The sequence below is a fragment of the Euprymna scolopes genome, chromosome 21, assembly GCF_053919585.1.
Source record: "Euprymna scolopes isolate OS-2025 chromosome 21, ASM5391958v1, whole genome shotgun sequence".
Lineage (NCBI taxonomy): Eukaryota > Metazoa > Mollusca > Cephalopoda > Sepiida > Sepiolidae > Euprymna > Euprymna scolopes.
This window is the reverse complement of record NC_136502.1, coordinates 98,855,610-98,882,322: the sequence shown is the minus strand read 5'-3', so window position 1 is coordinate 98,882,322 and position 26,713 is coordinate 98,855,610. Positions and strand designations below refer to the sequence as shown.

General features: G+C 33.3%; 1 protein-coding gene across 4 annotated transcripts in view; it reads right to left on the bottom strand.

Moving 5' to 3' along the window:
- Nucleotides 1-26,713, bottom strand: part of LOC145242620 (ras-related protein Rab-24-like) — an 88,847-nt gene that overhangs the window by 51,244 nt on the left and 10,890 nt on the right. For all 4 annotated transcript variants that reach the window (XM_080105736.1, XM_080105734.1, XM_080105735.1 and 1 more), the window contains exons 2-4: nucleotides 7,596-8,068; nucleotides 4,321-4,389; nucleotides 2,430-2,576 (exon numbers count right to left, since the gene is read on the bottom strand). In XM_080105736.1, coding sequence (XP_079961862.1) covers nucleotides 2,430-2,576; nucleotides 4,321-4,389; nucleotides 7,596-7,718 — 339 coding nt within the window. In that variant the 5' untranslated portion in view covers nucleotides 7,719-8,068. The remainder of the gene's footprint in view (nucleotides 1-2,429; nucleotides 2,577-4,320; nucleotides 4,390-7,595; nucleotides 8,069-26,713) is intronic.

Genomic DNA, 26,713 nt, shown 5'->3' with positions numbered 1-26,713 from the left:
TTGAATGGGATTATCTAAATTCATACTGATGATTAGAAAAAGTTGAATGGGATTATCTAAATTCATACTTATGATTAGAAAAAGTTGAGCATTTTAAAGATGGCAGACTATCGTTAGATCTATTAACAATTCAGAGATTTTAGCGAAGAGTGAGAGGAGACTTATGGGACGCTAATTTTGCTGCTGACTTATGACGGTTGAATGAGCAGAATAATCAATGTTTGAGATGATGTATGTAATACCCTGAAACAAATGTTAACAAATATGTAAATAAACAGGTAAATTGAAATTATTCTTATAAATGATTAGCAGGGAGACAAAACATTGCCTGGGACTGAATGAGGATCAACTAATTTTTTATACTTCCAATACATTTATTGCCATTGAAATCGGTAAAATTGGCTATTTTTCAAAACGATTACTTGCCTGCTCTAATCAAGGACCCACCATGGTGCATTGGGAGGAAGTTGTACATGCGTTCTCGCAGTGACTTAATCCACAATACATTGCAGTCAAAATTGCACTGTATAGAATCTACTGCTGATTTTATGAAATTATTCTTATATAATGGGTTGAATTAAAGTTTAAAATCAAAAAGTCAAGTATCATGGTTTAATTGTGCCCTAACCAGAAACATTCATTCCAACGCACCCATCTATCAGAAAACCTATTGTTGATTTACTATGCAGAGCCATTCTGCCTGTGAGGTGATAAAATTTCTCAAATGCACGTATGTTAGGCTGTATAACAATGTTAACTTTGGTCAAAATCGGACTGTTTCTTATTTTAATCAGATTTTTTCAACACTTATCAGAAGCATTCTAATACAAAACCTATCTAAGAACATTACTAGACACATAAATTACATTGGTATGAAATTTCAGAAAACTCCAGGAAACCGTTTCAGAGTCCATAGGGAATGAACTAATATATAGACTAAGTGCCTTTTATGCATAAGTAGAGCTTTTATTATTATTACCAAAACATAAATGAATTGGATAACTGATGAATTTTTGTAGGTGCCTAGATGTGTTCAAGTCACTCAGGTTGGTTGGTTGGTTGTTTTTGTTTTACGGCATATCAACCCTTTTCGGGTTATTTAATGCCGAATCCAAAGATTTTGAAGAAAAATGTTTTTTAATAGAATATATTTGTTGTTTTCACGTCGGTTTCTATTTAACCCATAGTTGGGACCCTAACAGGTACTACCACTCCGGGTCAGAGTGGACCTGGGAGCAATGTTAATTAAAGGGTGGCTCCACACTCCCCAAAGCTCACAAGCTGGGGCTTCACCACTGGATATAGTTTAAGGTCATATCCAGGACCCCCATTTGAGGGACTTTTACCCTCTGCAGGGGGGCAGTCAGCGTATTCTAATGCCCCACCGACAGGGCCCAAGTCACTCAGGAAACTGACAAAATGGAAGAAAATTGTTATTATAATATAATAGAGATTTGATGCCTATGTCAGGAGCCGAAGCTATACTACTTTCTACTAATGTACTATCTTTTAATACTCAATTCAAGATGGATAGAGGACAGTGTAGTATCTCATTTATTTTCATACCATCCCTCTTGTTTTGGAGGAAGGATGATATTCTAACAAGAGTATACAACCTCCGATCACATATTTTTAATTTGTAGTATAAACATTAGTAATATTATTATAATCATTATTAGTGTTGGTATTAATATTATTATTATTACAATTGACTGCTATAGGATTCCATTGGTCTGAAGACGACAGAAATAAAAATAAATTATTATCAGTGTTGTTATAAATATTTTTTGAGGATATCTTTTCGTCTTAAAATATGAAGAAATTACAGTTTCTTACACAAAATATAATTAACCAAAAATAATAATTAATAAATAATATATAATGAAAATATTTATTAATATAATTAAATATTATAATAATATAATAATACTCTAAATATTATATAATAAAATGAAATAGAAAATATAATACAAAATAAATATGAATATATAAATTAAAATAATATACATAACATTACAAAATATTACTTTAATATTAGAAAATGAAAGAGTTGTCAAGAGAGAGATCAATGTCTACAACATCTACAACAGAGATATGAAACCTTCAGGTCATGAATGCATAAGTTCAGTCATCATAACAATTGCAATCCCTCTGATCCAATTGGGCGGAATCTTTGAACATTTGTATAGATATATATTTCTACCCAGTTTTGAAACACTTTCCTTGACATTCTATTTCCTTAAACAGATTGTAAAAATTACTACTCTTTTAAGATAATTTTACACTGACAGTAGAAACATTATTCCTTAGAAACAATACTCTTTGAGAGTACAATTCTCAACTCAATTAATCTACTTTCTGAGGAAAATAAGAAGTAAGATTTTAATGTTTAGAAGAATCAAATTGGATAATACAGTTGGCAAATGCACCTCTTCATTGTCCCGGAGTTCTTGGATCCAGAAATTGGCTCGGTCTAAACTGCTTTTTTCCGTTAGGTCATAGCACACAATAGCTGCCCCAGCATCTCGGTAATAAATTCGGCTCATAGCCTCATAGCGTTCACTGCCTGCTGTATCCTGGGGTACAAGGAAAGAAAAAGAAAACTGATTATATTCAAGGACATATTTAAAAGGCAGGCCAAATTGAAATCAAAATAATTTTTTATTTGATTCCTTTTTTAAAATAAAAAAAGGAATTCTGTTTTATATAAAAAATTTACATCTTCATAGTTGTTGTCTTACCATATTTTGGCCAACAACAACTATGAAGATAAGGATAACAGTCCGCAAAAGAATAGACACACAAATTACGAAGCCTCACCTCAAAGGATTAAAACAAAAATACAAATAAAATAGATAAAATTTTATATACTTAATTGATCTCGACTCTTTAAGAAAGTCTCAATAATTTTTTTTAATACAATTTTGAAGCCAATAATCAGGAATTTGTTAGCTGTCCTTCATAAAGCACTAGTGTGACCACACTTAAAATTCATATCACCAGTCACCACCTTTCTTGGAACACTGACTGCCTAAAAACTGTTCAGAGACATGCAATCAAATGAATATCCTCCATTGAACAATAGCAACAAAAAAATATTGAGCCACTTTTTTCTTAACTTTCTATGCAATTTTGAAACTTTCCTTGATCTGGTTTTTCTTTAAACACATTTAAAAAAATGTTTTTGTTTTCAAATAATTTGCTAATTCATTGTTTTGTTTTTCTGATAAGAGATTTCTTTGAAAATCCATGGATTAAATGTCAGTTTTTTGTAATATATTTCTTGCTTGAATGCTTGATTACATAGACTTGTAAATTATACATTTTCATCATTTCAATACTTCTCATACATGCACACATATAGATATAATACCTCTTATATATATATAATAAATATTATAAGTATAAGAAATATATATATATATATAAAAAAAAAAAAGGCTTTTGGCCTTGATGAGCTATTAGTAAAAAAAAAACAAAAAAAAAAAAAACTGTATTATCCTTACCATTTATATTTATATATTTATAAATTTATGTTTCGGACGAAGAACTCTCAGGCGACTAATTTCCTCAGCAAAAGATTTGCTTCCTGTTTTTAAATTTTCAATTTTGACGTTTATTTGTTAATGAATAATCATGCAATCATTTCTGTATTTCTAAGTGCAAGAGTATAGGTTAAAATAGTGGGAAATTCTATAAGACGATAACAAACTAGAGTTAAGGTGTCAGGATATTGTGCCACAAACAGTAGTTAAACATAAGAGATAAGCTGATAAAATCTCTCTCCTTTTTTCTGAACTAGGGATTGAGAGTTTTATTATATACATATATATGATGATTGCTACTTCTTAACAGAAGTTTGCCATCTCTTCCTTAAGTGTCATTGCGTCCATGTGCACGTAGATGACTCTTTAATCCAGCTTTAGTCCTACATGAAAGTTCACAAATGTGGCATAAAAACTTTCCTTGTTGTATATGCATATATTAGGAAAATATATTAATAGAAAAATTATATACTGTTGGATACAGACTTATTAATCAATTTGAAACAAGGGAATACAATATAGTGTGTAAGGGTTATGAATACTCTTTATGCCAGGCATTTCAAAATCTAATGCTTCTCATCAGAAGAAGAAGGTAAGCATATGTACTAAAAAAAAAAGTTCACAGTAGCCATTTATGTCTTGGCAGCAATTTGCCTTGTTTGGAATTAATATGAATAAATAAAAAAAAAATTTTTTAATTTCCGTTTAGAAGTGAATAATTTTCATGGTGGCGGTCATTGACAGGGGAGTGGACATGTAAATAATGTTAACTTACCCAAATTCCTAACTGCACGTCTTTGCCATTAATCTCGATCTTCTTGGCACCATAAGCTGCTCCAATTGTCTGCATGAAAATGGAAGGAAAGATTTTTTTAAAATTGTGTTCGAGATTAAAAAACAATTATAATTTCATCTTACTTTAACCATCATTGTCTTACACATAATTATTTTACTCCTGTTTTCTTTTTTTTGTTTTGTTTTTTTAAATTTTTACTATTCTTAACCAAAACATTCTGAGAATCTTCATACAGTTTGATATTTAGGTTGCAGCGAGTGTCTCAAACTCAAACCATGTCTAACCGACTAGAAATTCTGTTCTGTTCCCCCGAACACATGACATAACCTCTACGTCATATCATTCGACACCTGCTTTTCTAGTGCATATTTTCTAGGGAGCTAACTTTTTAATCTTTACCTCAGTTACACTAACTGCAAGTGGGTCTATTTCTGTTTGTCGCCAGGTTATCCAGACATGTACTAATGTAACCCTCACTGAAATTCACACTAGTTAATGTAATTGCTACTTATTAGCATAGGGTCCGAGTATATAACAGACATACTTTTTTCGTATTTAAGCTCTAGCCATTGTCTTACACTTCTCACACACCAATGCAACCATACTTTGAAAAGAGTTGTCACTGAACAATTGATCCTTTATTGGAGATCCCACATACAGTCTACAGAGTGATGGGGAGAGAGCGAAAAACCCTTAGTTATTTGGCATTAAAGGCTTATTTTAATGTGTTTAACTTGTTTTCAGTTATGAAGTGATTTAAAGATTCTGTTCTTCCTTCCCTAATGATGTCATCTCTCATCTGGGTTTCACTTTTTTTTTTTTTCGGTTTCCACGATTTGCTAATCTGACCTTTTTAACCCTGCCAGACAGCTAGGCCTTGAACAATTATAAGTATAACCAAAGAGAAAATAACTATTTTTTTTTAAAAATTCTACTTGACATTCAATATATAATGAGAGTAAACAATCATTCATTTCGAACGCTCCACTATCTTTTTAAAGAACATAATGTTGATTTTATAGGCTTGTGCGGTAATAAAACTTCTCAAGTACACTTGTGATATTAGGCTGTATAACAGTGTTAACTTTGATCAAATTCGAATTGTACCTTTCTAATCGATAGTTTCAGAACATGTTCGGAGGAATTTCGATATAAAACAAAGCTCCAACTATTCGGATTCCATAGGGAATAAACTCACAAAGAGACAGACAAAGTGCCTTATATATATATATATATATATATATATATATATATATACTCGGGTTTTTTTATTCAAAAGTAATGGACTAATGAATTCAACGAGGTTGTTAGATAGTGCTCAATAAAAAGAGCTGATAATACTTGTTTATTGTTATATAAACATGCTCACATCCCGCTGCTACAAATAGCCACTTGTTTCAATCAAACAACAGATATCATCAGGCAGCGACTTGACTATTCAAAAGTTCAATGAATAATGGATTTTTCATTCATAAATCCATTATTCATTGAACTTTTGAATAGTCAAGTCGCTGCCTGATGATATCTGTTGTTTGATTGAAACAAGTGGCTATTTGTAGCAGCGGGATGTGAGCATGTTTATATAACAATAAACAAGTATATATATATATATATATATATGTAATTTGTGGTGGCAAAATAAGTTTTATGTGGATGCGTGTCTATCTGTTAAACACTTCCCCTAAAAAGTCAACATTGTAGGGCAGTAGCAACATGGTAGTGTCAGATACCAGTTTAATATGGCTGTGGCGAAAATCTAGGAGAGGTTAATATCAGAATCTGTTGTCCTTTGATCCTGTCTACCTCTGTATATGGAAAGCAAGGACACATCAGTGAGAATAACATTGTTTCTGAGTTAAACCTTCTCTAACTTTGTATACAACTATTAGATCTTGCTGCTTGGGGCGTCGGAGATAAACCTGCAATCTTGCAGGTATTACAAATAGCTACAGCCAACCAGGACTTCATACGGACCAAACGATCCTAACATACAATCCTTGTGGGGTCTGTGTGCTACTATCATTTGCCAGGGAGAGTGACTTGGTATGTCCGTATTGTGGGGACGTTTTTAAACATCTGTTATGTCATGAGCACGGCAACCAGCTCTCCGTGAGAAATAAATAATACAATGATAGGCACATCATATGGGTTTTCTGTTGAGTTTTTGGTCTTATTGTAACGTGGGTACTTTCGCAAATGGACAAACTAACAAAACATAAATCCATTTTTTTCTTTTTTAACAAAAGCATTTATTACCATGACTCTCCATCTTGACATCAGCTTAAGTCTCTCGCCATCCTCCATCTCGCCTAGCGAACACTTTTCTTGCCATTTCTTGTTTTTAACTTTACATGCCCACTTTCTTCGACGCCAACTTTTTTCTTCTGACCATGTATTGCATTTTTTTTCTCCTTTTTCTTCTCATGCACACTTCCTAATTTGCATATGTGCTTTTTTTGGCTACTGCTGCTACTACAAGCCAGCTATCCTTTGCTGCTGATGATATTTACCAACGCTCTCGTGTGCACTATGTCAAATCATTAAGTATCATTAACTGCAAGATTCATCAACTGAAAACTGTGCGTTGTATAAAATAAGCAACATACAAATTTTCTTATAAAAATAGAAATTTTTTTTAATAGTGAAGGAGCATTTTAAAAAGCCAGAAAGTTGAACCATGCAACTTGTCCATTCTCAAAAAAGTTGAGCATCTAACTTTTTGCAACTGACTAACAAGATCCAAGTTTCGATTGAATCTTCCCTCATGGCAAAATGAGATAAAGATAGAGAAAGAAAGTACATATTTTATTATTCCATTTCAACAGATTGTTGTCAAGGTTCACCCCTTTAGTGAAGCTATATCAGCCTGTTAACCTCAATTCCATAAACAACCTGGCTTGCTGATGTGCACTGACATCTTGAGATGAAACCAGCATCAACTTGATTTTACATGTTTCCCCAAGAATAAGGAAATATGGATAAAAGGCTTTTAAATAAGGGGAGGTCAAGTCCCCTATCCTCCAAAAAGGGCTCTTTTCATTGGGCTACATCTGTGCAGAAATCTGATTTACTCTACAGCAAAAAAAGTCAGTATTAGAATTACTTATAAAACCAGAGGACAAATGTTTTGTTATTTTTTTTCTTTTTTTAAAACGTCTTTAATTAGAAAAGTTATAGCAAAGTTTGGAAGCAATGGCCATCATTTTGGATAGAATGGGTACGTTCGTAATGAAAATCAGTATTAAAATACTTACGTTTTGATAAGGCACTGTATCTCCTGTGAATCTGTTATGTAGGTATCGTTCGACTAAACTTGTCTTTCCAACAGCCGACTTGCCCAGAAGGACAACTTTTATATCAACCCCTTTATTTGCCATTGAGAGGAATTAGAATTGGTGTTTCTCGTCCTGTTCCGTCTAGAAAGGAGAAGATAAATTAACATTTATAAGAAAGAGAAATCGGCAAATAGGTCAAGTGATATTGGACCTGAGGCTTTTTTCTTTTTTGCTGTATCGTTTTCTTTTCTTGTGTCTTCCCTGCTTTATGCGTGTTCTTGTTGTACCTTGAGAATCAGCTGGACACATGAGGTGCGGCGGTCAAAGATTTTGAAGAAAGAATTACCAGTCCTCAACCTTTTTTTTTTTTTAAATCTTTTTATCAAAGAATGGAATTAATTTATATCAGCCTTCTCGGACTGCAACCATCATCTCCATCTTATGCACATATTCTGAAAAGATAAAACAATAAAAGTCAAAATCAGTTTTGGTTACAGAATTTTTTTTTTTAATTCTGCTAAAAGAAAATTACTTACTAATAAAATAGGAAAAATTTTAAATTAATTGAATAAATAAAACAAAATAGTATTTGGCTTGGAGAAAAGGATAACCTTCCCTTCTTCATTTTATAATGGGTTTCTCCAATAGCAAAAAAAATGGCAGATAAATTATCCATAACAGCCATTTACACTTCTTATCACAAGGAAAAAAAAAAAATGAAAATACATACATATATATATATATATTAGAATTTTCAGAATGTGAGAGATGATATATTTCCACAGTAAAATGATGCCACAGCTCACAAAAACTAAGTTTTATAACTTGACGAATACTCAAAAGGATGAAACATGGACAATTCTGTGTAGCTTAATTGCCATATATATTTTTTAAACTTATTCCCTAGCTCTAGTTACATATCAAGCACTGTCGAAGTAAATACTGAAAACATTTACAGATAATTTTATGTAAATGCATAAATTATATATATATTTGTATATTGTGGCAGCAAGTCATTATTCAAGCATGTCTGAACACGATAGTTATTCTTTTTCCCGATTTTTCTGGATATCTTTTTGATTCACTAAGCAGTCTTTTTTATTTCAGTTGGTGTGGGCGCCCAATAGAAAGCACTAGAGTAGAATATGGCCAAACAACAACTTTTGGGCGGCATTTTGTACAACATGCCAGCTAAAATAAAAAAGACCGCTCAGCAAATCGAAAAAATATCCGGAAATATCGGAAAAAAGAATAATTCTGTCATGTTTGATCAGACGTGCTTAAATATGAATATATATATATATATATATAAAATAAAAAGGAACAAACCGTATTATGTGTTCATCAACGTTTCGTCTTTATTTCGAGGCTTCCTCTGGATGAATGAGATTAAGAAACCAAAAAATATACCAGTACAAAATATTTGAAAATGTTTCACGTGCACAGTGTGACGCAGTTCTATTTCAGAGAAACGGAAAATTGATGCTGGAAATTCAAAAAAAGGGGGGGGGGCTGGCGCTGTTAAAGAGAAGGAAATTTTAGTGACGTCATATAGTCGTTAATATAATTTTAAAACTATGAACGCAAGTTTATATTCTTATTGGGAAAAAGATATATCTGTTGAAATTCAAATATAAGTTTATAACAGAAATGAAATGAGTGTTATTTATGTAATTTATTGATAGAGATTATGTGTTAATTATTACAGGGGGTGTTTGAATGGTGTGAGAAAGTTAACCTGTGTCCACAGTTAAATAATGTTCTTTTAATAACAGTTTACTTATTAATGGCGCTATGTTATAGAAACCTCCACATTGCTTAATAGTGCTTGAAATTGCGATAAGCGCAGATTCAAGAAGTCTCCGGCGCGGTTTATTTGAAATAAATTTAACTACTTTTGCTTGTTTAAAGTCAAAGGTGTGGTTATGTTGCAATGAATGAGAGAATAATGCACTTAGAGAATTGCTATTTTTTTATATCTCTTTTGTGTTCATTGAGCCTTTTTTCCAATTTACACTGAGTTTCACCAACGTATTTATGATGGCAATTATGGCAAGGAACAGTATATATACCTCCATCGGAAACTGGTTTGTTATAGAGATGTTTCGTGGTTTTTAATATATGTCTTATGGTTAGTGATGTGGTTTGTACGATAGGAATTTTTAGTTTGTTTAGTGTGTTATAGATTATTGTATTATTGGTGTGTGTAGGTAAAAGAAGATGTCTGTTTATGAGAGAAAGGTCTGGTGTGTATGACTTTTTATTATTATTTATTCTGGAAAATATTTGTGTGGCTTTTCTCTTAGCATTCAATATGAAATATGTCGGATATTGCAAGGTTTTCAAAATGTTTGTAAGGTATTTGAATTCTTTGTCCAGATATTCAGGACTGCAAATTCTGAAATATATATATATATATATATATATAGTTCAATCTTAACCTAATCACAAACTGCTGGGAAAAATTTGAAAGATACGCAAAAAAATGGTTCTTCTTTGTTATTATAGCAAAATCCAACAACCAAAATAAAATGAGTTTTCATTAAAAGCAATCATAACTACTTACACTTTTTATCAATTTCAACAAAAGGCCAGGTTATTTACCTAAATGTCAAGTGTGACATAAACACAAGGGAAATAACTCATAGTTTGAATTAGCTTAAGTTTTTGAAAGTGTTCAAAAGTGAATTACCTCCCCTAAAATGAATTACTGAATTTCAAAAGTGAATTACCTCACCTGTGCTAATATACAAGCTGTTCAGTTATTATGTAAGCTAAAATTGCTAATTTCTCTGAAAACTTTTTTGTTTAATAATTAATTTTCAACCTTATCGGGGGGGGGGGATATTTTTACTACTGCAACTTGACAATTCAGTAGATAACATTGGTTTCACTTGAAGTTCAATATTTCAATTTTCAAATTTGGCTACAATAATGAAGATCCAAAAAATAGAATTCCACATTCTAAACATTTGTTCTCACAGGGTTCTGTTCTTTTCCTCTTTAGACAAAATATTGTAGGAGATTTGGTTGACATTCACCAATGCCTGGTATCACAGCTAGGATGTGAGCATAGGTAAATGTTTCCCAACCTTTAACAAAAAAATAAAATAAAAAGGTTGTCAAAATCAGCATTAAGGCAAAAACGATTATAAAAATTAATAAGTTTTTATTTTAACATAGCAAGAAATAATGAATCATGTTTTTATTGCGGACATATTATGTGTGTGTCGATATAACACATGAGCAAGAAAATAATAAATGTTCTTAAAAGTCCTGGCATAAAGGCAATGTTTGTAACTGTTTGTATGCTCGCTAGGACTTTATATTATGTTTTTAAATAGTCTGACAGGATTTGAATTAAAATATGTAATGAAAGGTAGGTTCTCTCTACCGTGCTAGAAAGCTACTAACGCCCGAAAGTATCCTGTACCTCTATAAGGCCACCATTCGCCCATGTATGGAGTATTGTTGTCATATTTGGACTGGTGCATCTGCTACTAGTCTCACTCCTAGACATGGTTCAAAAGAGAGTCGCCAACCTAATAGGTCCTGAACTGTCATCCAAGCTTCAACCTCCGTCTCATCGACGTAATGTAGCATCCCTCTGCCTGTTCTACAAATATTTCAATGGTGAATGCTCTGATGAACTGCAAGCACTTGTGTCCCCTAGACGTAAGTACCCCCCGACAAACCCGACAGGCAACAAACTCCCACCCCTTCACAGTTGAGATCCCTAGATGTAAGAGAGTCTTCTACTCCAGTAGTTTCTTCCCCAGAACCGCTAGACTTTGGAATTCCCTTCCAAGTTCCTGCTTCCCCAACTGTACTGACATGCAGAAGTTCAAGTGTAACGTGAACCGACATCTTGCTGTCCAACTCCCCACATAGTCCTCCTGTAGCTTATGTCCCTGATAGTAGCCCCCTACAGCAAAGTGGCAATGTGCCTTGTTTGGGTTGAAATTGAAAAAAAAAAAGAAAAAAGAAAAGCAGGAGAGAGAAATATTTCTCTGAGGCAAAATTTCATTTTTGCAGAAATTGTTTCTTTTTTTTTTTTTTTTAAAACCCTGTAAGAAAAGATTAGTTTGTTGTTTTAAACAGTTCCACAAATATATCTGATGCAATACAAAGTTATATATTTTTCCTTTGGTAATTAATTCAAGTGCAAATGTTTTTCTGGTATAAAATATTTATTTCTTGTCTTTTCTTAACGGTATTAAAATCCGTTATATTCATTAGTTCAGTATTGTTAATCCAGTGTGATTCGGACGTTAATATGCAAGACAAAAATAAGGAAGAAGGGAAGATATTAATTCTCGCTAATCTGGTGCTTCCATATGTAGAATTTAGATGAGTGATTCGCGCGAAGTTGATTGTTTTACGTCGAACCTCAACGGAGTCACTGGTGTTGTTTACAGCATGTTGGCTGGTTTCGACTGATTGGTTTTGGCGCGCAGTGCCTTTTTTATAGGTTTCAAGCTGGCTCCAGCAAAAGCTGTCTGAAAAAATATTTTTGAAATTTGCTTTCTTTAAATGCCGATTGGAGGAAAAGTCAACACCTTTGTCATGTGGGGTGCTTTGGACTACCTTAGCGAAAAAAAGTTAAAGTTTTTAGTTTTTATGCCCGCAGAATTTGCGTGGGTGTATATAACAGATGTACATGCAACTGGAACGCTCCTTGTCCAGCCACTTTTAATGTTTGTGGCGAGTCGCTACAATATGCAAAAGTAATTTTCTAATTTTTTTTTCTCATAACAATGTTAAATTTTCCTGTTTTGGGAAGAAGGAGACATACCTATCAGAGATATGCTGTTTGAAGTATATATATCCTGTTTTGGAAAAATTTGATATGGGAAACCCCAATTTCCTGTTTTGAGATTCCTGATTCTCCATTCCATGGTGACATAGCCTGTTCCCAGTTTTATTGCTGTCATTTTGAAAGATGGTGGCAATTTTGTTTGGATTTATTTTATTTATTTTGTTTGGATTTATTTTTATTTATTTGTTTGGATTTATTTTTATTTATTTGTTTGGATTTATTTTTATTTATTTGTTTGGATATGGTTTGATGCATTTCTTAGTGCCTTTTGGATAGAAATTTTAAATGCACACATTTTGTCATAGCCCGATCAAAATATCAGACCAGACACTTTTGAAAATGTGGTACATGCAGATAAAAAAAAAATAGTTAACAGGAGCACATAACCAAATTTGGAGTTAGTTTGTAATCTGTCCATGGAAAAATTTGCATCTTGACTTTTTAATTTTATTGATCAATTGTTTGCTATTTCTATAGTGTAATATGTTTGAGGGTGTTAAAGTTTAAAAGTTTTCATTCATACATACTCTACACAGATTGTCTGAATTTCTATATATACTTGCTTGTCATACTATTTTTCACTAGACTATTGATGATAAATTTGTTTTATCCAGTTGAAGCTGAAATAGTCTTCTCTAAAAAAAAAAAAAAAAACTCTACAAAAAGATTTATTACTTTTTATTTGTGGTTTCTAGGAAAAAATGCCTTTGATTTGGCCATGTCATCATCGCAAACAATGGCAGATGGTCATCAAACAAATTTATTTCTAATAGATTCGATGTCTGGATAATACACATAATTCAATAAAAATTCTATTTTTTTTCTTTATTTTTATAGGTAAAGTCATTTACGTACGAGGTGTTCCAAAAGTAATGCCTCCTATCTTTTTATTCTGCCCAAATGGATCAGAGAGGATTGCAAACCACATTGTTATGATGACTGAACTCGTGCATTCATAACATGAAAGTTTCATCTTTCTGTTACAGATATTGATGGTGTGAGACTAAGAAAGCAACCCGTCATGGGCGTGTGCTATTAAATTCCTGGCAAAAATCAATTGAGAATTGGGGGTGAATATGTAGAAAAATAAATTCTGGAGCACAAAAGGTCGCTCGTTTTAATGGTACCACTCCAGTCTTTAACTTTGTTAGTTAAAAAAAATGGGAAGTTTTACTTTTGGAACGACCCTCGTAAATTAAGAAAGTAAACCAAAAACATGATTATACACCGATATACAATTAATATTCACAACGAATTTGAGATAAAATTATGACAGATTAGAAAATTTCTTCACCAAAAAAACAGAGAATTAGTTATCTGTCATTTATTTTATTGCTAAGTGGTGACATATTTTATTTGAATTTTAAAGTGAATCTAAGTTTATGAACAAGGAAAGTGTTTACTCTCCAGCAACAGTACATAATATGACAATAAAGATTTAAGATTATCTGTCCATTATTCTATTTCTGTTGGTACTTTGTTTCTAAATAAGATAATAATTGTACATGTTTTCTTTTGTGTCAGTAAAAAGAACATAACTGTCAACATTTCAATGAAAATGTTCATGGAAGTACAACAACTGATCAAAGTTTAATATAATCCATCTGATAGATAAGGGGCAACATTACAATTATTACGCAGCCAGCGATTTAATAACTTTTAAATATTCCACATTCATTTATAGTTATCAATTCATCGCAACAGATATTATAACCGAAAAGATAATTGTAAACGTTTTTTGGCACTTTGCACACCGAATTTCTGTAAATATGGACTCAGGCTCAACTGGCAGCTGACATAAAATGCCAGAATGTGCTGGTTGATCAAGTTCATCAGCCAATGAAAAAGTGATAGCAAATGCGTTTAACTAATAAAAAAAATCAAAGCAGACGACTTTTAATCAATTGAAAGAAAAAAAGTTAGTTTTGATCATGCACAAATTTAATCAGTTCAACCCTAACCTTTCAAGTTATCTTGGGGGAAAAATGTTTGTATTTATTTAAAACAAAAAATAAAAAATATTTATTCATGAAATTTATGGTAGGTCAATATATTTTATGGTTTTCCATTTTTATATTATTGTAATTAATATCTGATAAATGTTATTTTTGTTTCCTAGCGTTTTAAAATTTGATCAGTGCTCGGCATATTCCGGTGGTTTATGTCAGCTACTGGTCAATCCGAAGCCAACATCAATGAAATCCAAATTTATCATCAATAGTATAGTGGAAAAGTCCCATGTTTTCTTTTGTTGAACTGAGCACTTTCTATCGATCCAGTAGATCTCTCACTGCTGATGTAATTCTCTATCTATATAAGAGCCAGGTACGTCCAAGGATGGAATACTGTTGCCACATCTGGGAAGGAGCTGCTAGAAAGAACTTGTCCTGCCTTGATAGAGTTCAAAATATACTTCGTAGCCTCGTAGGAGATGTCCTTTTCGCTTCCTTGCAATCTCTATCTCACAGAAGAGATGTTGCGAGTTTGTCTCTGATGTATCGTTATTTTCATGGCAAGTGTTCGACTGAGTTTCAGTCTATGGTTCCCCCTCGCCAAACTTTCACAAGAAACACTCGTCTAGCTGAAAACACTATCAATAATTCCCCCCACTCTTTATCTGTGCCTAAGCCTAAACGTAGATTCCATGAACAAAGCTTCTTTCTTAGAACTGAACGCCTGTGGAATTATCTTCCGTTTTCCTGCTTTCCAGCAGACTACAATATGGTTGTGTTCAAGTCTAACGTAAATAAGTTCTTGATGAGCCGTTCCATATAAGTTATCAACTTTACCAAATTTTCATCACTAATGATTACTATATTGTCCAATTTCTACTGTACACTCTTTAACCCTTATCCTTGAGTGGCCTCTTGGCCTTGATAATGTGGTGACGCCTATGTAAAAAAGAAAAAAAAAAAAAAAAACTGATCAAAGCTGCATTAATGTTAATGAAATAAAGCAACTACATTACACCTTTCCCCTTGGTGATATACTATGGTACAGAGTGTCAGAGTGGGTAAAATTTTCAGCAATTGAAAGTTGGATTACCTCAGGTAGGTGTAGAAATTGGTCTCAAAAAAATAAATAAATAAATAAATAAAATAAATAAATAAACGAATTCTAAAATTGGGTTGAGACTTTTCATATAAAAGTCACCCAAAGATGATGGACTAAAAATAAAACCTCCTGGTTTGATTTAATACGCTTTATTTAAAATTCATAATGTTTTCATAAAATTATTTTTAAAAAAGAAAATAAACACGGTTTTTTACTCGAATATGAATATCAGACATATTTCAAGCACTTTCCAACTTTTGAAAATAGCATGCTTGCATCTTTTGGAGTTAAGAATAAATAAACAGTAAAAAAAAAAAAAAAAAAAAAAAAATTAAAAAAATAAATAAAAATTAGAGTCAGGCCAGAAATAAAGAACAAAAATACTTACATTAACTGATTGTGAACATTTCAAGTTAATGACGAAACAGAATTCAAGCAAATTAAACAATTGAGTTCTAATAATGAGAAATGTCTATCATTTCTTTCATACTTTAAACTTTCTTTGTATTGCAAACAAAAAAGAAATTTGATATACTTTTTTTTCTTTTTTTATAAAAAAGAAAATGAAAAAGTAAGACAATAAGTTGATTAAAGTACAACCAATGAGAGTTTATGGAGGTTTTCGAATAGAGGCTATGCCATTATATATATATATATATATATATATATATATATATATATATATATGATACTTCTGCATTTACTGATCTGCAGTTTCCAAGAAGTTGGCTCAGATTCGCTCAGCAGCTGACAGAAATAACCGGAAATAAATGTGCTGTCTGCTTATGCGAATCTATGAAGACCATTTCTTTACAAATTGGGAGAAATAAAAAATTAATTTTAATCGCTCTGTTTAGGGTTAGGATTAGGTTGGGTTAGATACACGTTTGTAATTTTATTTATTGTATCTCCATGTTTTTCCTGTTTATCACTATAATTTTTTCATAGCTGTTTAATGTTTCGTGATCGGCTGCTTCCTGGTTATTCCCGTCAGTGGCCGAGCACACCCAAGAAACTTTGTGGAAACTGCGGGTCGGTAAATGTAGAAGTACCATAATTATATATGGAAATAATGGATTTCAGTTTTACTGTTACTTTAAAATTGATAAACATTTTATTATTAATATCAGCAATATAAAATCAAGTTTTACACAACAAAAATAATTAAAAGAATCATTTTGGGAATTTGAAAACAGGCACAAATTTCTCAGATACTGATTCTGACACCTCCAAAATTTTGAGTTTTCCAATTCCAATTAATCGTCCCAACACTATTAAGTGACTAGTGCCCAGTGTTGGCCGGGTGTTTGGAGCAAAAAAAAAAATAATAAATAAATAGTGGTAGTAGATAGGCAGGCTCGAACCCGTGACACAAAGGCGGAAAAGAAAGTGAAAAAAAAGCTGAGATCTTACCGCTACGCTAAGACGCGACAGGAAGTGAAAAGCGTTTAAATTTAACGATTATAAAGTCGACTTGAAGTGAATAAGTTAAGAATCACGCAGGCACAGAAATGAAGGTTGCCTGCAGACCAGTTTCTGCTTCCCCATGATGTTGGGGAAACCAAGCTCCCCTGAAAAAGGAGGAACTCTCAAATGAATAGCAATTGTCTGATATGAAGGGTTTTCCCCACATTGATCAAAGCTAATTGCTTTTTTTTTTTTTTACATAGACATAACTACTTATCAAAGCCCAGAGACCACTCGAGGATAAGGGTTAAGAGTGTACAGTAGTCAATTGGACAATATAGTAATCGTTAGTAATGGAAATTCTGTAAATTTGCAACTTAAGTGGAATGGCTCATCAAGAACTTGTTTACATTGAACTTGAAGACAACCATATTGTAGTCAGCTGGAAAGCAGGAAAATGGAAGACAATTCCACCGGCGTGCAGTTCTAAGAAAGAAGCTTTGCTCATGGAATCTACATTTAGGTTTAGGTACAGATAAAGAGTGGGGGGAATTATTAATAGTGTTTTCAGCTAGATGAGTGTTTCTTGTGAAAGTTTGGTGAGAGGGGACCATAGATTGAAGCTCAGTCGAACACTTGCCATGAAAATAATGATAAAACAGAGACAAACTTGCAACATCTCTTCTGTGAGATAGAGGTTGCAGCGAAGAGAAAAGGACATCTCCCACCAGGCCACGAAGTCTATTTTGAACTCTATCAAGGCAGGACAAGTCCTTTCTAGCAGCTCCTGCCTAGAAGTGGCAACAGTACTCCATCCTTGGATGTACCTCGCTCTTATATAAATATAGAATTGCATCAGCAGTGAGATATCTACTGGATCGATAGAAGGATCCCATTTTTCCAGCGGTCTTGGCAACAGATTTGATGTACGTGTTCCATTTAAGATCAGGAGTAAAGATCAAGTCCAGAAGCTTGTCAAAACATGAGGCCTCCCCAGAGAGAAGTTGGTCATTTACGGTCTTAGATGTGTTACCATAGATGGTACTGTCTTCAGCATAAATGTCTACGAATGATGTAAGGATGTGATTTGGGAGATCATTAATGTAGATCAGGAAAAGAGTTGGGCCCAGGATGGACCCCTGAGGGACTCCAGCATTAATACTGTGAGCTTCTGATTTTTGCTCATCAACTACTACTCTTATGAACCTATCAGAGAGAAATGATTAAATAATTGAGAAGACATTTCCAGCTATACCATAGCTGGAGATCTTGTGAAGTAAACCTTTATGCCATACCCTATCAAAGGCCTTTGATATGTCAAGAGCAATTACCCTAGAAAGGAAGCCTTTGTCAAGAGATTCACTAATCCTATGAGATATAACTGTAAGCACATCTGCTGTAGATCTAGCAGAACGGAAACCATATTGTGTGTCACTAAGAAGGTTATTTTTGCTGAGATGATTGATTACTTCTGTATTTAACACAGATTCTAGCAACTTACTCATGACGCACAGGAGACTTATTGGCCTGTACTGAGCCGGATATGAGCAATCACCTGAATTCTTAAATACAGGGCATACTGATGAAATTTTTCAGGGTGATGGGAAGCAATTCTCCTTAAGACAATGCTTAAACAGTTTTGTAAGTATGGGCACTAGTTCTGGTTGAAGTTTTTTGAGTACTATAATTGGAATACCGTCAGAGCCAGTTGCTTTACTGGAATCAAGGTTTTTGATTAGCTTGGCAACATCACGTACAGATATTTGTATATCACATAGCATATTTTCTGATACAGGAGGAAATATTGGGGGTTGGCGGCCTTGGTCACAAAGGGTAGAATTAGCTGCAAATTCTTGGCAAAGAGTTTGGCTTTGTCTGATACTGACGAGATTACCTCAGGTCCATTGATGATAGTTGGGATAGAACACATGCTTCTGTTCAGGATTCTGTTTGCTATTTGCCAAAAATGGTGGGAACCAAGCCACTGTTCAGCTACTTTGGACTTGACGGACTGAGCATACAACTCTCTTGCGTTCTTTATTACTTTCTTACAATAGTTGCTGTCAGTCCTGAAAGTGGCTTTAGTCTCTGTACATCTATTACGTTGGAAGCAATGGAAAAAGTGATTTCTGTGCACAATGGCAGCAGCACATTCTGGAGAGAACCATAGCTGGCTGTTAGGTTTTTGCTGGAACTTTTTCGAGAGTATGAAACGGTCTATACCTACAATGAACCTCCTCTCATCATCAGTCTTGTTTAAGTGGGTCAACCCTTCTACATTGTGAACATTGAAGTCTCCATTGGAGACTTTTCTGGAGGTCCCGGCCGAGAAGGCCGACAAATGACATTTGTTTCCATTAGTTTCGCTTTATTTATATGAAAAAGATCAACAAATACGCAAAAGGACAGAATAGAGAGAATTTTAATAAAAGTTAATCAAAATGTAGAGACGATGTTTGTTCACAAATCGTAGATATTATAATCTCGGGAGTATATAAAAAGTTCTCTGAAATAGTAACTCTCTCAAGAACTCCCCCGCCCCCGAAAAAAGCCTTTTGCGGACATACAAAAACGCGCGTGCCACTTTTGCCTTTTATATATATAGATGTGAAAATAAAAAAAAATAACAATATGGACACTAAAATAAAAAATGCAAAATCAGGATTTTCTTCATTTGTGGTGTTTGTTTTTATTTTTTTGTTTTGTCTTTCAAATTTGGTTCATAGTCTAATTAGTATTAAGTCAGTTGGGGATGGAGGAGGGTGGGTTAGAAATTTGAATTGCATTCAAATTTGTGGCATTTAATCAACTGAAAATCAAAGGTTTCATTTATAGACAAACAAATTTTTACATTCATTTTTTTTTTATAGGTTGTAATTTTCTATTGTTTTAAAGAGCAAAAACAAAAACAATTCTTTTATTCAAACACACAGTTAAGGTACACACACACACACATTTACCAACAGTCTAGATAAATACATGCCAAACCTTATCTATTATACAAAAGGTAGTTGTCTGTGTGTAAGTATATCCAACTAAAACTAAAAAATGACACAAGTACCCACAAAGTTTGTATTTCCTTGATCGGTATTGCCCTGGATGAATAATATCTCACATTAAAAAAGATTTTCTTCATTCTTTGACCATAAACTGGCATAGATTTCATTGGGGTCAGGGGTGGAGGGTGTATTCCACCTACTAACAAGTGTGATTTTCTTTTTTCACAGAATTAATTTCCTTATGCTATACCATTCCTCAAGTTGTCTATGTATTGCGTGTGTAACCAAGAGGAATGGACTAGGTATCAAAAAAAAAAAAAAAATGAGATGAGGAGAGAGGAATGGCAGAGGGAGAAAGAGGGAGATAGAAAAGTTTAAAAAGGAATAAGTTATACTCTTGCCCCGAGCAATGTCTGATAGCCCTGCTAATCTACTTTATAAAAGAAAATTCCCAATTCTGTCCATATGTTTAGCTAAAAGTCAGAAACAACATAAGATACACTAAAAAACATTACGTCATCTTATTCAGTGTGACCCCTACCTAGTTATGGGAAAACAAAAAAATACTGTAATACAAGACAACATTAGTTCCTGTTTTTATTTTTGTTTTGTTAATTTTTACCGGTTGTTGTTTTACAAAACACTGAAATTAGGACAGTTATCGTTCTATTATATTGAACCAGTTGAGAAGGAGAGAAGAGCAATCAAAGAAATAGATAGATAGATAGAGAGAGAGAGGTAGATAAAAAAAAAAATTCAAAAGAAAGATATTACCCCCACTTTTTCAAACTACTAGTTCTCTTTATTTTTTTAATTTTCTTACCATTTTGTGCTAGATTGGGATGGGGCATCCCAACGGATGCAAGACATCGACTCACTATCTCATACATTCCAACCAAGACATTTTTTTTAGATTCTAATGTTCCCTTTAATTCCAATTGTTTGTATCTCTTTTGCACTTGGTTCACCGAGTATATTGGGCAGATAGTTTTTGAAATTCTTTTCCATGAGTCTGTTTTTTTCTCCTATAATTACTGGAATGATGGAGGTCTTCTTAAGATTCCAGTTTCCTTTTATATCGTACATAAAACCTTGGTATTTCGTTATCTTTTCCCCTTTCAGCTCTATTTAATCCAGCATTATTGGGAACATTAGCTTTTAAGGTTGTTCTCTTTCTCCTTGTCCCATATCACTATGTCAGGCTTAATAGCTCCATTTCCTAGGTATGTAGCTGTAGGAATTGCCTAGTCATGTGTGTGTGTGTATGTGTGTATGAGATATACATATATATATTTATATATATATAAAAAAATAAACAGTTCTTTTATTTAGTGCAGATCGATTCTTTTGGGACTTAAAATTTGAGAGAAAAATATTCAAAGCTTCAATTAGTTATTTCAAAATTTGTAAGCACTATTAATAAATTGATAAATCAAAGTTATGCAATAACTTTGATAAGAAGATAACTAGATTTAAAAAAAAAAAAAAATCGACCAAATGGAAGATAATATTTGTCATTGAATGCTAACTGCAAAAGTTTATTTCTTCTCACTAAATTTTGTATGATTTTTTAAAGTTTCAGACAAATGAGATGTTTTTTTTATAAACATTTTTTTCACTACCTTCGAATCTGAATGATTCAAATCTAATTTATCAAACTCACTATGTCTGTCTGTATGTCCATATTTTCAAACTATCTCTTCCGTAACTAAAAGTCGCAGAGCGGCACTAGAGGCCGCAAATGATTGGATTTTTTATGGACCATTCTTTTATGGGTCTTTAGCTGGTTAAAGTAGTTTTTAAAGGGTCAAAATTGAAAAAAATCGTTAAACATTTTGTATATTCATCTTAGTTTATTTTTAATCAATTCATATGCGTATCACGCTGGTACAGTGGTAAAGTCACCTACTTGAAATGGTAAAGTTTTGCTTCAGTTTCGACTCTAGCTGATGGCACCCAAATACATTTTTTTTTTTACTTTTGAAATCACGACTATAATAATATATATGAAATCTGGATAAATTAAAATATCATATTTAAGCATATTTTATGACCAGGCAAAGCTGACCCCCCCCCCCAGTCTTATTTAAAGTAGTCAATTTCCATTTGCTGTTGTGTTTTGTTTTTCAGTGTTGCTTTTCATGAAATTTCATTTGGATCTTGCAATAATGCTCAGTAAATAGGAGTTTTCTTTATTACTTAACTTTGTTTCAGGCTTTTTGATTCTTCTAGAAACGTGTGTTAGTTTAGTTTTGCTGTGAAACTGATAATAAATAGCAGTACAACATAACTTTGATCTGTACGTATTAGTGATGGGATGATTCCCAAAATTTTTCCCCAATTCCGATACAATTCCTGATTCTGTTCTAAATTTCTGATTCCAATGCAATATATATATATATATATATATATATAATATATATATATATATATATATATATATATATATATATATAGCATAATTCACATTGACACCGGTTCCTGTTAGATAACTGACGTTAAGCAATGTTGAGCTTGATCAGTACTAAAATGGGTGACCATTTGAGAATTCTAGGTGCTGTATGTGCTCTCTGCTTATCTCGACTGTTTTCAGTCATCTAGCACTTTTCCTTGCTACTGGGCTTAAGCAGTGCTAATTCAGGAGAGATGTGGTTTGGGATTGTACAATCCTTACCGCACAATTACCGAAGAAATCAGTGAAACATTATATAAAAAAGGGAACATTTAAAAGAAACAAGAGGGGGGGGGGACATTGTCTGCAAAGAGGTGTTGAACTAAAGTAGTAAAAAATTAAATATCGTATTTTACAATGTAATTTCATTGTTTGTATTGAACTATGTAGCACAATATTACTTTGATATTTATTAGTATTTATTAATTTATCTCATTTGGGTTAGTTTTATATTTAAAATACAATGGACAGTATTTTCATAAAAATGTTAATAAATTCATATTTGCTGTGTGCTAATGATTTTTCTGTCCAAAAATTATTATTATTTTTATTTTTTTACAAGGTGGTCACCACTTATCAAGGCCCGGAAGCCACTAAGGGATAAGGTTTTTTTGCACTATCCAGAAAAATAGCTTTATCAAAACATGTTTGTTGATTAAATATATTTCTCATTTTGTGGAATTTACTTCAGGTTCTGCTAGTAATAATAATAGTAACTAAAACTATACCCGTCCCGGGACAAGTAAAATTAATTCTCAAAACAAAAGTTTTGCACCACTTTTATGAAGATTAAAATCAAGATATTTAAACAAAACATTTTTTTGTATTATTTTGGTTACTCGGACAATTATTCTCATCTCGGGTGTGAAATCCAGGTTTCCTTTTCTCTACTAAGAAAAAGAGGGGTTAGCTCTGCATTGAAAGACTTCAGACCGACCCTGACCGAAAGGCGTGTCCGGAAATCTTAAAGACCCTGAAGTGATCCCTGAAGATTGAACTTTCTTTATGATTTACAGACACGCCCTCATAATAAGAGCCATTATAAAGATACACAGGGAGAAGGTTGGGAGTTACATTGGCCACAATGCTGGGAGAATAATACTCAAGATGAGAACAGTAGTTCGACCAATCCAAATAAGACAGGAGTCGGCAACTCATTCAACGTTGTGGGCCAGATCGTGTTATAATGATGGGTTGTGGGTTGGACGAATGCCATAAAGGAAAAATTAAGGAAAATTACATATGCAGACCCCTTTCAAGCTGAATATTTGAAATCATAACGAAAATAAACATTGTAAAAACAAAAGAAAATGTATTAAAAAAAAAAAACACCTAACAAAAATTAGTTTTACTAAAAAACGTCAAAATATTTCCAAGTTAAAAATAAAAAAATCACCCAAAGCGAAATGGATGAAATTATGATGTGTATCTTTGAAACGTTTATTGAAAAGACAAAAAAAAAAAAGGTACAGAGACAAGCAGTGGGGGGGAGGGGGATAGAAAGCTGACCGAGACAACAGTTCTCCTTAAAGAAATCCAATTTTCCAAAATTCCACTACTAATGATTACTATGATATTGTCCTATTGACTACTATACACTCTTTAACCCTTATCCTCGAGTGGCCTCTGGGCCTTGATAAGTGGTGACTTCTATGTAAAAAAAAATTAAAATTACAAAAAAATTTATACGCCTAGCGGGGGAGGGGGGTCTATCCAACCTTGCCGATCAGAAAATACGCTTAAATATATTTGAATTCATGAAGATTTCGTATTCATCATTATAGAACCAATTCTCTATTGAATATCATATTGTAGTTAATATATAGTACTGAGTTCAAAAGTAAAAAAAAAAAAAAAAAGAAAACCTGGGTGCCATCAGCTAGAATTGAAACCAAAACATTTAGCACTCCAGCCGTGTTGCCTACCACTTGAGCTAATCCAACAGACAAAAAAGAGAGTTTTAAAATGAAATCACTTTCATCTATGTTTTGTGCATGCACAATCTAATAATGCAAATGTCGGCAAGTTGAAATGAACATTTTTGCATTTGAATTTGCCGACCTCTATAAGCATTATTAATCCATTCAAACAAAGATTTTACTCGCTATAAACCATAATTGGTGGATGTTTACTATTTTCTGTTAATTTCAGGATTATGTGACGAGTAGTTTAAGAGTTTATCAGTTAAATATTTACACACAAATAGACAATCATACGCGCACACATACATCTGTTTTATTTATGTAGATAAATTATTACTGATTGAAGAAGATTTCCTATTTGGAATTGGTCCTTTAAAAATTTCAGGAGTCATTTGGGCTACTGAATTTTTTTTCCCCCCCCTGAAGAACTGCAGATTAAAAGTGAAACATGCGAAGTGAATTTTGGAGACGGTCGCAAAGTTTTCAGGATGTGTGTGTGTGTGTGCGTGCGTGCGTGCGTGTGTGTGTGTGAGCAAGGGTAAGGGTAGGTGGAGATAACTTTAGCACCATTTGGGACAGAAGTGCAGATAAGGAGGCAGTATGGGAAGGGATGAGGGTTATGCACAGTCAAGCTTAATAGAAGTGCCTCAGTCTAAAACATCAAATGTTCTATCGAATTTAATTAGTCTAACTGATAAAACACTTTTCTATGCCAGATGGGAAAGCAATCACAAAACATCACCTTTAAAATAGCTGAACTAAAACAAAGTATTAACTTTTATTTGTAATTTGTTTTTATTTTTAGACAAAAGGTAATGTAGGCACATAAGTATTGGCAAAGCTATTCCTTCTCTTTTCCTTTTGTTGGCATAAACACATTATCACTTGCATCACTAAGCAACTCAATCATACCAGTTATTATAGGTGCCACAGGGCTTACGAAGAAGAACCTGAAATCCTACTTAACTAATATTCCTGGTGAACCAAGCGCAAAAGAGATCCAGACAATTGCACTTAAGGGAACAACGAGGATACTAAAAAGAGCTCTCGGTTGGTTTCAATAAAAAAGCAGGGCAATGTTGGCAGCTGGTTTAGCTGCCCCATACCCAGCGTTACAATCTTCAAAGGAAGAAAAAAAAAAAAAAAAAAAAAGATAAACCAAATTGTCATATTATTTCAGTTTTTTTTTTTTTTTTACAAAGGGATTACCATATATCAAGGCTCGGAGTCCATTCGAGGATAAAGGTTAATGTGTGTATTGTAGTCATTGGGACAGTTGCGTAATAATCATTCGTAAAAGTAATTTGGTATAATTAGATCATTTACAAGGATGGCTGAACAAGAACTTGTTTACGTTGGACTTGAGAATAATGATATTGTAGTCAGCTGGAAAGCAAACGAGCGGAACAGAGTTCCACAGGCAGGCAATTCTAGGGAGGAAGCTTGTTCATGGAATCCACGTTTAGGTTTAGGCAACGATAGAGAGTTGGGGGGAATTTATTGATACTGATAGTAAATGTACATTTCTTCTATTTCCTCTTTCACACAAAACAGATGTTGCAAGCCTATCTCTACTTGATCATTATTTTCATGGCAGGTGCTTGACCGAGCTTTACTCTGTGGTGTTTCTGCTCCCTGTAAAACATTCGCAGCAAACACTCACCTAGCTACAATCACTGTCAACAATTTCCCTTACTCTCTAGCTTTGCCTAAAACTAAACTAAAATTCCATGAGCAAAACTTTTTTTTTCCACCAGAACTGTTCATCTGTGGAACACAACACCGCTGAACTGCTTCCCAGCTGACTATAACATGGTCGTTTTCAAGTCCATTGCAAACAAGTTCTTGTTGAGTCGTCCTATTAAATAATTAATTTTTACCAAATTTCCGCCGATTATCACAGTATTGTCTCGCTTGACACATATTAACCCTTGTTCTTGAATGGCTTCCAGGCCTCGATAAGCAATAACACTATAGTAAAAAAAAAAGTTTCTTTCCAAGACCTTCTCTTTTATGGAGCATGTTATTACAAAATTGACCCCTCGTGGACTACATGGTCGCCTTCAAGGTCAATATCAACAAATACTTGTAGAGACGTCTTTTTAAGTAAGTAAATTTTGTTAAAGTCATACATCATTTCAAATCCTCTTACCCAACTGACAATCTGATTGACCCTTGACCTTTTGTAGAGGAACATGTTTTTATTTTTGCTTTGTTTTGAAATTTTATTATAGACGAAAGTATATCAGTTAGATATAAACAACGCAAGAATGAGAGTTCAAAGAATTTGAAGAAAATTCCTGTTTGAAAGAGTTGCTTCCCGTTTAAGGAGAAATTGGGTGCACGTTTGTTTCAGCTGGTGCTTTATGTGTTTACATGCAAGAAAATGAAATAGGCCTGTAGATGTGTATATGCTTGCATGCCTCTTTTGTTAGTGAGAGAGT